The sequence below is a fragment of the Gossypium arboreum genome, chromosome 12 (assembly GCF_025698485.1).
Source record: "Gossypium arboreum isolate Shixiya-1 chromosome 12, ASM2569848v2, whole genome shotgun sequence".
NCBI lineage: Eukaryota > Viridiplantae > Streptophyta > Magnoliopsida > Malvales > Malvaceae > Gossypium > Gossypium arboreum.
The window spans coordinates 109,451,610-109,467,455 of NC_069081.1; the positions used below are offsets into that span (position 1 = coordinate 109,451,610).

Consider the following 15,846-nt stretch of genomic DNA (forward strand, 5'->3'; position numbering starts at 1 on the left):
GATTTTCACGAACACAATGCTCTAACTTTTCAAAACTTGCACCCAAAAGAGAATATCTCTTCAACGAAATGATCATACATTTTTCCCTTCTATGACCTAGTTGCCTCCGCTCAAAACGAGTTGACTTAGACTCTATAACGGACGAGGGACGTCCGATTTCACTGGTCACTGTAGAACCTTCTAGAATATAAAGATTGTCAGTCTTTTTACCTTTTAACAAAATGAAAGCCCCACGATACACCTTAATATCGCTCGACTCGATGTTGATTCTGCAACCTTTCGAGTATAAAATACTCAAGGAGATGAGATTCTTTTGTAAATCAGGTACATATTTAACATCTGATAGTGTACTAGTCGTCCCATCATGCATCCTAATTTTAACAGCACTGATATCAATTACCTTACTGGATGAATTGTTTTCCATGCGCACAACTCCAACTTCAATCGAATTGTATGTGGAGAGCCATTCTCTATCGGGACATATATGGAAAGAACATCTCGAATCTAGGATCCACTCAGATGTAAGCTCGGAGCTATCACTCGTTGACACTAACAAGAAATTATCATCGCTTTCGTCGGCCAAATTAGCATCAGCTACATTTTTGTTGTTACTCTCAGCAACGCTTTTATTTCATAGTTTATAACAATTTGCTTTGACATGACCTAACTTCTTACAATAATGACACTTTTTGTCTGATTTCTTTGATGCTACCAAAACGGAAACTTGCCTATAAGCCTTGCTATTCAAACCAAAATCATTGTCGAGTTTGTCTTTACTCAACAAATGACCATTCACATCCTCAAACAAGAGTTTGTCACTGTCATATATCAGGGTCTCCCTGAAAGACTTGTATGAAGACGGTAAAGAGCACAATGATAGCATAACCTGATTTTCATCGTTAATTTTAACCTTAACATTCTTTAAATCATTCAAAAGAGTAATAAATTGACTAATGTGATCTCTAAGAAGCTCACCTTCGTTCATGTGAAATGTAAATAGACGTTGTTTCAACACTAAACGATTAGCCAAAGACTTAGTAGAATAAAGAGTTTCTAACCTTTTCTACAAGGCAAATGAGATTTTCTCCATCAATACCTCCTGCTACCCTATTCGTGAGGCACAACTGGATTGCGGACATGGCCTTTTCATCAAGCTATTCCCATTTTGTATGATCTAGATTCTCAGGCACAACTGTAAGATCTTTTTTAAGCCGATTTGAACTAGAATTATTATCATCTAAACTTGCCACATATTGAAATTTGAAAAAACATCGAACTTCTCAAAGTCAAACCTTGTTGTTGTCATCTCTAAACGGACTAATCTACAAAAACTAAACTAGCTCTAATATCACTTGTTAAGGATCGACTCGATTAAGTAACGAATAAGTAAATATAGTGAAAGAAATTGAGAAATTGAACACACAAATTTAATATGGAAAAACCCCTTCAAAGAGGATAAAAAACTACGAGTAAATATAATTTTACTATAATGGAAAAAGAACAAATAATATAAAAGATTGAGATAAAAACAAAACTCCGAAAATAAAAAACCTCAAAACGTAAACAAAATTTTCCAAAAGTGTTATGGATTCTAATCTTTAATGGATATTTTTTCTAATGTTGTAAAAAGCCTATCTATAAACTAAATTCATAGGTCAAATAATAATAAAATAATCTAGACTAAAATAAAGTTTAACTAAAAGATTATCTCTTAAATTTGATTTAAACGTGAGTCATTCTCAACGAGCTATTTCATATGTTGTTAATAATAAAATCATCTCATAATAAGCCAAATCAATAAATTTAAAATAAATAAGAAAATTTAAAAAATATTTTCTGTAACGAATGATAGAGCAAAATAGACTAATAAAAACCGATACAATTGATAGCAATCGAAATTTAAACCAAAATATTGCCCCGATTTCATGACAAATAGGATGAAAATTTCAGATTAATATGAAAAAGAAAGCAAAATAAATTTGGAATGACACTTATTAAAGTGATGTCATAAAAATATATATTAAATTAAATGACCTTCCAAATATAATTAATATATTAAATTACCCGTCAAACAAACCAAGGTTGGTGGGAAGAAAAGATTTAACGGAAGGCAAAGCGGTTTTGTTGGAAGATGGATGCGAGAGTAGGAGAGCAGGTAAGAGTGTAGAGCTCAAGTCACCAAATTAGGGATTCGGAAAATGGTTTTGAAAAATGAATTTTTTAAATAAATATTTTTTATGTTTGAATAAATTTTTGTATTATATATTTTTGTATGATAATTTTTTGAAATTTATTTTAGTTCATTTGAAAATAAAAAATTATTTTATAATAAATAATATTTTATATAGATTTAATAATAATTAATATTTAATTAAAATTTAACTTTGAAGTTATATATATTATATATAAAAGTGGATATGACACATTGAAACTGGGAAAAAACATTAAAATTAAGCAAAATTAAAACAATTATTTCATGTTTATACTATTACAATCTTCATCTTTTATATTATAAAATATTTATTAATTTTAATATACATTTATTATTGAAATATTTGTATCACAATTTCAATAAAATATTAAAAATATTAATTAAAATTTAAGATTATTATTAATGTTAAAATTACCATCAAAATAAAATTTTAATTTTAATATTTTACTTTTTACTTTTTAAGTAAATAATAAATAATTTTTTAAAATAAAAATAATATTAATTTAATTAATAATTCATTATATGATTAAACATTGAAATTTATAATATTTTAGATTAATATTTTAATATTTTTAAATTTAAAATATATTATTAATAAATAATATTTGACTTTATTAAGTTACTCTTAAAAAGTTATTTTCTAAAAATGACTAAAAGTTTTCAAAAGATAAAGCCATTTTTCTAGAAAATGAGTGTATTGTCTTTTATTAATAACGGCTAGTTCTTTATTATTGTTACGGTTCAAAAGTGATTTTGAGAATGGTTGTGAAAAGAAGCGGTTTGTTAATTTAATGTATTCTCTTTTGTTGTTAAAATGTTGATTTTAAAGATGATGTTGGGAAGTAAAAATAAATTAACTTAAATAGTATTTAAATAACTTGATATCCTAATACATAAAATATAAAATATAAATATTTTTAAACAATTAATATAAATTATTTATAAAGTTGAATTTAAACATATAAAACATATTAAAGAAAATTAAGATTTTTCTTATTAATTACATGCTCATCGCTAAATACTAAGTATATATTTGATTGCTAAGTATTTATTTAGTTGTAAAATAAATGTGAAAATCAATTAAATATTTTTAGTTTGAATAAAACAAACGAGAGTATTTTGATAATTTTATATCCGAAAGCTAAAACTTAAAACTTATGGAAACAAAAGTGTTTTTTATTCCAAAAGCCAATTTGAAACACAATGAAAAATAAAGCTTAAATCATTTTTCATGAATCAAAATTTTTACAAAGTAAATACATGAATATATTAAAAAATATATATTTTCTCATAAATCATTTTTAGTGAAAGAAATACATCTAAATATTTTTTTTCATATTATATTTTAATAAAATATTCAAATAAATGTAGTGGGTGTTAGGATTTGAAGTTTCTGAGTTAAAATGTGTGGTTTTGATTAAATTTATTTTATTTAGTTAGTTTGAATTTAATAATTAATTGTATTATAATAGTTAAATTTAATGATAAATATTAATATAATTGTAAATATCTATTAAAAAAGAGAGAAATATAAATTTCGGCCCAACGTTTCTTATAATCGAACCCTTCCTAATATTATTTTCCTACACGGTGGGAAATCATGAGCTGTGCTTTCTGTATAGTATAATTTTTATTTTCTTTTATTAAAATTAGGTGTGGTTGGGGATTGGGATAGATGGATTTCAATGATTGATCTATTACTAAAAAATATAACAAATAGCAATTATCTCAAGGGTGGTAGGTTTCGGGTTTTAAAATAGCAGATTTTTTATTTAAATTTTTATAATTTATTAAATTAATAATATTAAATTTATATTTTAATCCCTTTAAAAATAATAATAATATGATTTAAATTTTAAAAATTATAAAAATATAGTAAAAGTATATAATTTAATTTTAACCTAAAAATATTCTGAATTTAAATTACAAAATTTAAATTTAAATAATTTATTGGTATTATAAAATCCAGTCCACCCGAATTACAAAATTTTTATGTAATTAAAGACTCTGCCCATAATCCAACCATCAACGCATATAGGTGGTTTCATTTTCTTCGTTACCTTTTTTAGAACAAAATCCCCTGACCATTAAAATTCAGAGATTAAAACAAGAGATTTAGTGGTCCAATTTCTTTTTCTAATTCAAGAATTTGCGTCAACTGGAATAACTCCGTCTTGCTTCAATCTACTTGTCAAGAGTTAAATAAAGGGTTTATATTTAAGGTATATATTCACAATAGAATATATAATTTTATTTGTAAAGCTAAAAGAGGTTTTGGTTAACCTAAAATTTTTGGGTTCTTAAACCCTCTTTCTCTCAAGTTTTGTTTAATTATTCCTTCTCCTATTTTATATAAATAGTTTTATATTTATATTTGTAATATGCATGTAATTATACTATATGAAATCATTTGGTGATTTATCATATTATGATTTCAATTAAGTGTAGTTGTCGATAAAGTCACTTTACAATATTTGGTATGCTTTGAAAAGCATTGATTAAGATTTTACGAAAGTTATATTATCGGTATCGTTCACTAAATACTTTCTTAAAAATGTAATGATAATTTCATTTAATTTAACCTTATTAAATAAAAATAATATTTATGTATTTAATTTTTATAATAAACTCTATTCTTAACATATAATTAAATATTAGAAATATAAAATCATAGTTGATCTAGCCCACAATTCGGATACAACTTAAATGGATAAAACTTATAGCTAAGAAAAATTAAAATCAATGAATAAAACTTATTTGCAAAAAATTTGTTTGAAAAAATAGAGAAAATAAAGTAGTAAGTAAGAGGAAAGAGGTAATAAGATAGGGTTAATTTTGACTTAATATTTTTTTAACTTTTTCATCTACATGAAAAATTAACTTACCCGTCTTTTATGTTATGAATCATGTTACCTTGTTGATGAGAAAATAACTCTCAAAGAATGCTTTCACTGTTTGATATTCTTTTCGATTTGTACGCATTTTATTGCTCCACCGGAAATTCCCTCTACCTCCACCGTACTCCAGCTTAATAGCTTCTACTACCTGTATGCCAAAAGTAAATAAAACTTAGTACACCAAACGTCTGAATCACTTTTCAACCGATTAAATTTTAAGAAAAGTGATTATATCATCATACCAAATATTATCTATTTATACATATCAAACTTACAAATCATTTGTTAAAAATGTAGTTAATTATTAAAAAAAAAGTTTAACTAGGTGTCAACTTATGAATTATTCTCTCTCGATATAAACTTATTTACTATCAATAATATCAAATATAAAGCTTTCCTTGAATCTTAACTTAATTATCACTATCATTATTGCCTGTAGAGGAAAATATGGTTTTATCCCTTTATTGAAGCGCGTTTATTATTATACAAGTTTGAACTTGTTCATACAAAAATGATAGGATTACGATTACGTTTAAAGTATTGTCCAGTGGTTGTGAGATCGTTTTCTTCTCTTAATATTTCCTCTAAAGAATGTGGATTGCCCAACGAAGCAAATGCTGAGGGTTTGGGTTTAAAAGGGTCATGAATAAAAGATAAAGTAGTTGAACGGCCTGTTGAATGTGGTTGAGTCAAGTGTTGTTGGTCCTGCATTTTAATTTGGGTTAGCTATAATGTTTCACTTTGTATCAGCTGGATATTCACATAGTTAAGTGTTGATTTTTTATTTGTTTGGGTTAGCATAGATTCCAAGAGTGAAAATCTCATTTATAGTGGAATTAGATTGAACTCGATCTTTAGGAACAGTAAATTTTAGAGGGTAGAAAACATAATTGAGTAAAAAGAAAGGATATGGATGGAGTTGAAATGTAATTTGTGTAGATAACACAGCAACGGGTCTTTTTCTTCCATGGAATCCCCATCTCTATGTATTCAAAGCTCATAATTCAAAACAAGGCTCTTCTTGCAAACTCGGGTCTCTTAGGTTTCACTTCACAACTCACGTAAATTCTCAAACAAGAAGGAAAAACTTTACCACCCTTTCAGTTCTGTTGATCTTATTATTCAGTTGAAGCAGGCAAACCACTTTATCAGCATCATTTTGGGGTAAAACATGGGTTCCCTCTGTTGATTGATTTCTGCAGTTTTCATCTTGTATTCCAAACGGGTAAGGCTTGGATTCTTACATCATTTTCACAATCATGTGTTTGTCTTGGGAACACTAGTGTTTTGTTCGTTCCCTTTGGCTTTTCTATTGGTTAGTTTATTAAATTTCTGGAATTGAGAGTTTCAATCTTAGCTTGCATATTGTTTCCAGCTTTATGAGGAATTGGCAAACTATTGTATTAATAATAATTCAAGAAGATTCAGTTCTTTAATTGATTATTGATTGTGCTGAATTGCTCAAGTTGTGAGGCCAATGATATTTTCGCTTTCAGAATTGGATCCATGGGAATTGTTCTTTCGAGGTTTTCAATATCGAAATCGGAAAGTCAAGTTTTGTGCTATTGAACTTGGTAGTTTCTGAAATGGATTCGTTTAAGTTGCTTCCATCTTTGCTTGCATTTTGTTTTTCAGTTTTATGAGGAATTGGTATAATATTGTATGATTCAAGAAGATTCCATCCTATAATTAATTATTATGCTGATGTCTGAGTTGTAAGGCCAATGTATGTTCTCTTTTTCAAACTTGGAAGTTGTAGATGTTGATAATGGAAAAAAGGACTTAGATTTTGTGTTGTAGAACTCGGTAGTTACAGAAATGGATTCATGGCTTGTTGCAACAGCTGCTGGTTATTTTGCTGAATATTGGCAAAATCTTTTGAGTGATAGGACTCGCTTTCCTGAGCTAAGAACTCAAGAGGCTGAAACCGGGAACGGTCCCTTGTCTTCGACAAAGGGACTCCAGCAAGATATTTCTTCAGATGGAAGAGAGTTTTCAACTAGGAAAGTATCAGATTCTTATAGACATTATGTGGTTTCAGCTGCAAAAGTGGATTCCGATAGCGGATTCGATAGTGAAATGGTGGGAAGTTCAGGACATCACATGGATCACCATTTAGTTTCTCAATCAAGAGAAGATCAATGTAGAAAGGGGCCTAGAAGTGACACTATGAGGAAAAGAAGCACACTTGAAACTAGATATTCATATGGACATTTACTCAAACCTTTTAGTTCCTTAGATAGTTGCATAATGGCTCACCTATATATGGAACATGTTAATATGGAAGAATACATACTTACTTTCCCTCCATCATCACCGACTGCGATATCGAGACCATTGATCGTAACTGATGGAAGCCAAATAATCAGCAGAGCAAGTGGCAGTTTTCCCAATGGATCAAATCGAACCGTGGAGAGTACGTTGCATAATCTAGCCACTTTTGAAAGGAGTGGAAATGTTTTTGGGATTCCTCCGTTGCCAAAAGTCAAGTCTTCAGATCTCCGCAAGAAGTTGAAATTTAAGAGGGGAAACCGGTATAGTGGAAGACAAAGCGTTCCTTGCAAAATGGATACTGCAAACCGGTTTCATTCACAACAGGGTACTACTTTCACATCATTGTTCAATTTTGTTTTTACCCTTTATATTGATATGCAGTTTGTTTTCTGTAGTTCTATGTTACTTGGGCTCTAGAGTCGGTGCTGAATCGGTATGTGTTTGACACCGTTGCATTTTATTGCTACTTTGTACAAGCTTAAGCTTGATGTAGAAGAACATGATTTGGCATTTAGTTTAGTTTAGTTTAGTTATTTTTTCTCTATATTTCACGGTCGCTTCTTAAATTCAATGTATTCATCTTAATACTTATTCATTCATTAACATACCAGGTCCGGATGATGGAGCGTTTCTGTTTTCTCTTGGTATTTTTATTGGCATAGTATCTTCTTGCATCAGAAATCGAAGGGAAGTGTTGAAGTTGAGAGGGTTGTTAAAGCATACAGAGAATGTAGTTCAAGATCTTCATGATGAGCTCGAGATGAAAGATCCGGTGACAGTGAAGGAGATAGCTAATGAGAAGTACGAATCAGGGGAGACGTATGATGATTCCTTTCATGACAGGGCATCATCTTCCGTGGAACAGAATTTCAATAATTCCAAACGATGTGATGGTGGAGAATCATATTATGATAAGGTAGGGGAAAGTTCAGAGTCAATGAGTCAAATCGAAGCTGAGCTCGAAGCTGAACTCGAGAGGTTGGGTCTAAACATGAACGTCTCTAACCTGGAGAGAAGATTGTCTGATCTTGATGAGGTAACGCATTGTCTAATGACTCATTGCTTCATTTGCACATTTCTAGCTACTTCGTTCTACTTTATACTCTCTTGCCAATCAATATTGGTGTCGTGATTGCTTCATTTTTCCACAATGGCAGTGCTGTATATTGAATGTTTCAAACATTTTATCGGAGTTAGGAATAAACAATAATAAGCATAACATGATGGAAATCTTTTTCCTTGCCTGAAAACTTGCTTGGGTGTTCTGACAATACAGCTAAAAATTGATGCAGCTTGACCCAGATTTTGCCGAAGGTGAATTGAGATCCGATATGATCAATGCACAGGCTCTTGCCGAATCTGTTTCAAACAAAGATAGCCGTGACACTTCTACTACTCATTCTGGAAATTATGCAGTCTCACCACGAGAGTTGAGCATGCGTCTACACGAAGTTATTCAATCGAAGCTCAAAGAACGTATAGAAGAACTTGAGATGGCCCTCAGGAACAGCCAGAAGAAGGTGAAACTAATGGAATGGCAGTATAAGATTTCACGAAAGATCTCTAACAGTAAACTGAAATATTCATCCAACCCTGAGAGTCCATTAGCAAATGAAGAAATCGATTGCCAGTCTGGTCCTCTAGTTATGCAACTATCAGGGGAAGCTCTAGATGCATACATTGAAGCTCGTGAAGAGCTGTTGAAGACGGATGAATCAGAAGAAGAACATGATGATGATGATGGACTACCTGATATTTATCGAAATAAGCATCAAGGCGAGCTGCATAAGTATGATCGAATTCAAAACATGTCTTGGGGCGGTCAAGATGGCATGTATCCGAAGAACACATTAGAGGAGGCCGTATATGGTGGAGGACGAACATTGGAAGATCAACACTTAAGGGTGCATGAATTAGTGGGTGTGAGGGAAGATGAATGTAGTGATGGTGATGATGAAATGGAGAAGCAACTGATAGAGAAGATTGTGGAGAAAAGTAGGAAAGGGTCTGATGCACTAGTAAATGCAGAGAGGATATTGTTTTCCATGGATGGAATCTAAGTTTCCTTGTGTGTATCAATCTCCGTACATGGTGATGCATATTGGGATTATAGTATAGAAAAGGATAAAAATTTAAATACAATTGGAATATACCTGTAATGAACAAAGTGATTGTGCTGGAAATACATTAATAACTAATTTTCCCACAGAGAGCATTCCACCGGTTGAGTTGGTTTTTTTATTAAATTAACCTAACTCATCATAATCTACAAAAATCCAATTATAATTTAATAATCTAACATAATTGAATCAAGTAAAGAGAATTCTTATAAAATTTAACTTCTTCATTCAAGTATTCTACAATTAAAGATAAAATAATCCTTAAAGAATATAGTTTAGAGTTTGTTTTAATTTCTTAATTTATCTTTTATTAATTTAATTAGAAATAAACAATAATGATAAAATTATGAAATAGTACCCAAAATTACCTGATTACCAAGAATGGAATACCAAAAATATGAGACTACTACCAAAATTAGGAAGGAGTACCAAATATTAATTTCTCTTAAAATTTATTCTTTCTTTCTTTAATTTTCAATAATTTAATTTTATCCTATACATAACAAAATCTATTAATATGCAAAATTATTATTTTTAGAATATCAAATTTTGGTTCATCCCAACAAAATTTTTAGTATGAAAAATAATACTTTTTATATTAAAATTTACTTTCTCATTCCAAAACTTAAATTTAAAAATGTACCAAAATTTTCAAAAATATATAGGAGTAGCAAAATTTATAAGGGAATATCAAATATTGGTTCGTCTTAAAAACAAAATTCTTTCTTTAATTAAATTTTAATATTTTTAAATTTATCCTAATGCAAAATTATTATTTTTAAAATTTCAAATTTTGGTTTGTCCCAACAAAATTTTTAGTACCAAAAATAATATATAAAATTTTAATTTCTAAAATTATTTTTCATTCCAAAATTATTTTTGAAAGCATAAAAATTTTAAGGGCATACAAAAATTTTACGAAGGACTACGAGTAAGAACAGAAATTATGAGAGATAACAATTATAGAAGTACCAACAATTTCTTGGTACCCAAAAATATTATTTTTATTTCAAAATTTAATTTTTTAATTCCAAAACCTATTTTTAAATGCATAACAAAAATTTGAGAGTACCAAATATTATAAAATTATTAAACATTATGAGAATGTAACAAAAATTCTAAAGGAACATAAAAAATTATGAAAAAATACAAAAAAAAACGAAAAGTTATTAAAATGATAAGAAAATATTAAAAATATATATATATATATTAACAAGTAAGACGTTTACCATAATGTTTTCTTGTTTCGAGCTTACAATAGAACTCCCGCGTAATGTTACCAACAGTCAAAGCCGCGACTTTAAATTCCCTACCCAGCAAGCATTCAACTCCTCCATTTCTTTTTAAATTGATTTTTAGTATGGTGTCTTTTCTAAAAAAATAATAAAATCATATTCAAAATAAAATAAAATCCAAATCCCTTATTCTTTCTGCATTTTTCCCACGAAACTTCCCTCTTTAATCTCTCCAGTCTCCACTCTCCTCCTCCACCTCTACTTATTCACTGTCTCATTCAAGTTTTGCTTTTTTGGACAAAATTCCTATACAATTGTTGTTGTTCTGCTTCTCTTTTGAGAATTTTGATGTCCCTTTTGACTTTCTTTTTCTTTTTTTCTGGGTTGATGCTTGATTTCGAAGATATCAAGGAAAACAAGTTTTAAGGTTTGGTTTGTTTCCTCTAACTTTTCTTTTTTGAATATTTTAGTTTTTTTTTCTCTTCTTTTGCCAATTTTCGAGTACGGGGTTTTAATTAAAGTTTGTTTTATGTTTTAAATGTGTTTTAAGGAGGTAATAATACCACCCCGGCCCAAAAAAAAAGTTTTGGCGTTTTTTCTCTAATTTGATGATCAAATCATTTTCACTTGATTGATTGATTTCATCAACTCTAGGTTCATCAATTATCATGAGCTTTTTTCATCTGTTTTTGTCCTTCAAACTTTTTTCTTTATATTTCTGGCTTTGCTTAGGGTAGGTGAGGTAACAGAGCTTACCTTTGTAAAACTTCTGTGCTAAGATGATCATCTAAAATCACTTTTGATTTTGCTGCGGTGGGGAGTTATCAAGCTTTAAACTGTTTGGTAGATATCTTTGAATTCTAAAGCATTCAAACAATTGTTTTGATCTGTTCTTTGATCCTATGTGGGGTTTATTGATTCCAAATCTGCTTTTGGCTATTTGGTGATTTAGATCCAGTGAAAGGCTTGGCTTTGATTACCTTGGAAGTTCGTTGATGTTAAGTCCAATCTTCCAAATCATGGTTTTTGGGCCTGTTGGTGTTCTAGATTCTGTATAGTGGAAAACTTGGCTTGATTGCCTTGGATAGATGTTCGTTGGTCCTGATCCTGTCTGGGGTTTATTTATTCCAAATAATGGTTTTGTCTTGTTTTTGGTTTAGGGTTAGGCTTGGTTGCATGAGAAGTTAGTCGGTGTTAAGTCAATTACTTGATTGGTTTTGTTCGGTTTGTTGCAATTTAAAAAAAAAAAGAATTGGGATATGGATGAATGTCAATCTGCCATCCCAGCACATGATGGAGATCTTCATGTGGTTGCTGCTGCTCACCATATTGTCAAGGCATTAGGAACTACAAAAAATCTTAGTGATGATTTGAGGAAAATCCTTATCGATCTTGATGCGCACTTATCATTGATAACTTCAAATATCGATAGTAAGGGAGGAAAGGGATTTGTTGAAGTTGAGGAGCGACTGAAACGAGTAGAGAGGAAAATTGTGATTTGGGAGTCGGATCGAATAATGATATGGGATTCTGGACCCAAGGAAGTTTCCGATTATCTAGAAGCCGTAGATGAAGTTCAGACACTGATAGACAGTTTACGCGGCTTGTCCATGAATGAAAATCAGAAGCAGAAGGAACTTCTTCACCGTGCATCAAGTTTATTGCAGATGGCAATGTCAAGGCTTGAGGAAGAGCTTATTCATATGCTTGTTAAGCATAAGCAACAGTCTGAACCGACATACATGCCTTCTCCTTCTTCTCAAAGGAATGTTGTTTACAATGAGTCTGTTGTTTCATTAGATAATGAGTCAGCCAAGGAAGCATCGAGCAAAAGCTCTCGTAGCGACGAATGTGGTGAATATATTGTTGATTTGGTCCCTGAACATGTAATTCCTGATATCAAGTCCATTGCAAAGGTTATGTTTGCTTCAGATTACGGTCAGGAATTTTGTGAAGCTTTCATTGGTGTAAGGAAGGAAGCATTGGAGCAGCATTTTGACATTCTCGAAAATGGAAAACTGAGTATTGAGGATGTGCTGAAAATGGAGTGGTGTAGCTTGAGTACCGAGATGAATAAATGGATCTGGTCGATGAAGATCATCTTCCGTGTCTATCTCATGAGTGAAAAACGGTTATGTGATCAGGTCTTAGGGGAGTTTGGATCAGTTAATTCATTTTGCTTTCTTGAGATAGCGAAGACTACAATTCTTTGCCTCTTGAATTTTGGTGAAGCCATAGCAATGGGGCCTCAAGAACCCGAAAAGCTGCTTCGTCTGCTTGACATGTATGAGACTTTGGCAGATCTTGTTCTAGACATAGATGCATTGTTCTCAGAAGATGGTGGTTCTTTTGTTCGACTCGAGTTCCACAAGCTTCTTGAGGGATTGGCTGATTCCGTAAAAGCAGCATTCAACACGTTCAGAGTTGCTGTTTCTTCAAATGTATCATTATACCCTTTCCCTGGAGGTGGAGTTCATCCTCTCAGTAAATATGTCATGAATTACATCAGTATGTTCCCTGACTATAGCAGCACCCTCAATTTGCTTCTTGAGGATCAACATTCAGATGTTGCAAGTCTAGTTAGTGAGCCACAGTGTGGACCAACTGCGTCTCTTTCCACATCTTGTCCGATGGCTTGTCACCTTCGATCAATCACAAGCTCTTTGGAGTCCAATCTTCATAAGAAATCTAAACTATACAAGGATGAAGCTTTACAACATATTTTCTTGATGAATAACCTCCATTACATGGTTCAAAAGGTTAAGGGCTCGGAACTCAGGCCTTTCTTCGGAGACGAATGGATCCGTAAGCATAACGCAAAGTTCCAGCAACACGAAATGAACTATGAGAGAGTCACTTGGAGTTCAGTCGTTTTGTTGCTCAAGGATGATAACCCTGGCTCGAGTTCCCTGTCAAAATCTGCTTTCAAAGAAAAGTGCAAGGGCTTTAGCATTGCCTTTGAGGAGGTTTACAAAAACCAAACAAGTTGGTGCATCCCAGATCCACAGCTTCGCGAAGATTTGCGGATTTCGACTTCACTTAAAGTGGTCCATGCATACCGGACTTTTCTTGGAAGAAATCCTGCTCATGTTGATGATAAATGCATTAAGCATACTGTTGAAGATGTCGAAAAATTGCTCTTGGACCTTTTCGAAGGATCACCAAGATCGTTGCGCAATTCACGAAGAATGATGAAGACATAAGCTGTCAAGTTTTAGCCATTTTTGGGTATTTTCTTCTGAATCAAGTCTGTATTTTCGTAGATATAAAATGTGATTGTAATTAACATGTTTCATTTCCAAAATTTTCTGTTTCTGATTGCTTATGATTGTCTTTGCCTGTGTTTCTCTTGGCTTGAAATAACATTGTTATAAACATGCATCAATTCTAGGCATATATCCAGTTCATTCTCTAGGTATAATTTTGAGGGTTGATAGTATTCCTTTTTTTTTTTGGCTTAAGATGTGAATATCCCTTATGCATATTCGGACATGAGTATGGAGCCATATTCGGCTTAGTATTTGTTTATTAGTGAGGGTTGATAATATTTTTCTGCTTAATACGCCTATGTTATCCAGACCTTTTATTTTCCCTGAAGTTCACCTTTTCTCTGAATATATGTCGGAAATTGGTATGGAGTTATAATCCTCCAAATATATACTCATCCTTAAGTCCGGGTATCATAGGTACATGAATGCGGCACTAATAACTTGTAACCTCGAGGATGTCTGATTTATCTCTGGTTAATTAGAGTGACGAATGTTGCTCATTTTTTGTTGTTGAACTATTTGTATTCAACACGTACACAAACAAATAGGGTAGGGGAATATGATATTTCAAAATATTCCATATTTTAAAAAAAAATCAATTTCTTATAGGCCAGGCTTGAATCCATCGATGCCCCCACATAGCTGATGAGCATTTGATCCAGATTAATACAACTGACAAAGAGGCATGTAGTGTCCATTAATGAGAAAAAAGTCAGTTACACTGAAATTGAAAGTATTAATGTGCATGTGCTAAATGTAAGATATTGATTAGGAGTTAGCTACATCCATGACTTCCTGTAGACCACATCTCTTTTATTTATATTATGTTGTTTCCAACTGTTTTTCTATTTATTCATTTTCAAGAATATATATATTTTTAAGAATATGAACATTTATACTTGTATTAGAAATGCCCATGGATTAGCTTTAACTTTTATTACTATTTTTCATCAATTTTACTACTTCAAATATTGGAAAGTTATAATTAAATTTATAAGGGTACAGTCAAGAGGTTGTCTAATTGAAGACTTAAAACCGATTTGTTTATTTGTTTCAAAAATAAAATAATTTTTTATTAAATGCATCGGGTTACAAAATTTTATAGGGATCAAGTTTAATTTGAGTTTTAATGAATTGGATTTACTTATGATAAATAAATACAATTTATTCTAATTTATATTGATTTCGAGCGGTTAAATTAAATTTTTAAATATACAATTATTAGTATGAAAAATGAAGAGTTGAGGAAGATGCATTTTGACAACTTTGATCTTCAAGATAATAATCCAGGAGGAGGAAGTAGGGGCACATGCAAAATTGTGGTATAATGAAATGAATGCTGTGCGTAGAGATGTGTGAGCCTTGCATCCTAATGCCCAAGATACGGATTGGTTGTTTTGTTTACACAATCCATTAGCTCCTGAGATAACAATTATGAGTCTACCAGCTGAGTTTAAGGTTCCAAAGAAAATGTTCGAAGGAAGAAGGGATCATCTAACACATCTCATGCAGTACAACAATTATATGAATGTGCTAAGGGCCTCTAATGTTGCAAAGTGTAAAGCCTTTTTGACGACCCTTAAAGAAAGTGCGAAGGATTGGTATCTTTCTTTATCACAAGGCTCCATCTAGAGCTTCTTGCAGCTAGGCCAAATATTCTTGGGAAGATTCCGAGCACATAGAAAAATAATGAACACTTTTATGAGTTTGATGTCAGAAAAGCAAAAGCATGGAGAATCCTTGCAAGATTATGTTAAACATTTTCATGCATTAACGTTAAACACAAAAAATTGGGAGGATCAATGGGCCATTGTTGCCTTTATCATGGGTGTTCAGAAT

At 31.4% G+C, this 15,846-nt stretch overlaps 2 protein-coding genes across 3 annotated transcripts; both read left to right on the plus strand.

Annotated features, from left to right (window-relative positions):
• Window positions 1-5,626: 5,626 nt before the first annotated feature.
• On the plus strand, window positions 5,627-9,591 carry LOC108476659 (uncharacterized). Of its 2 annotated transcripts, XM_017778929.2 has the most exons (4): window positions 5,629-6,334; window positions 6,999-7,708; window positions 7,995-8,419; window positions 8,676-9,591. In XM_017778929.2, exons 2-4 carry the CDS (start codon window positions 7,189-7,191, stop codon window positions 9,441-9,443), a joined length of 1,713 nt encoding a protein of 570 aa, XP_017634418.1. In that variant the 5' UTR covers window positions 5,629-6,334; window positions 6,999-7,188; the 3' UTR covers window positions 9,444-9,591. The 2 variants fall into 2 exon arrangements, with proteins under 2 accessions (XP_052878622.1, XP_017634418.1); XM_053022662.1 differs by having other exon boundaries at window positions 5,627-7,708.
• Window positions 9,592-10,751: 1,160 nt separating this feature from the next.
• LOC108479821 (exocyst complex component EXO70E2) lies at window positions 10,752-14,159 on the plus strand. The gene is made up of 2 exons (XM_053022664.1): window positions 10,752-11,165; window positions 11,899-14,159. Exon 2 carries the CDS (start codon window positions 11,998-12,000, stop codon window positions 13,939-13,941), a length of 1,944 nt encoding a protein of 647 aa, XP_052878624.1. The 5' UTR covers window positions 10,752-11,165; window positions 11,899-11,997; the 3' UTR covers window positions 13,942-14,159.
• The last annotated feature ends 1,687 nt before the right edge of the window (window positions 14,160-15,846 follow it).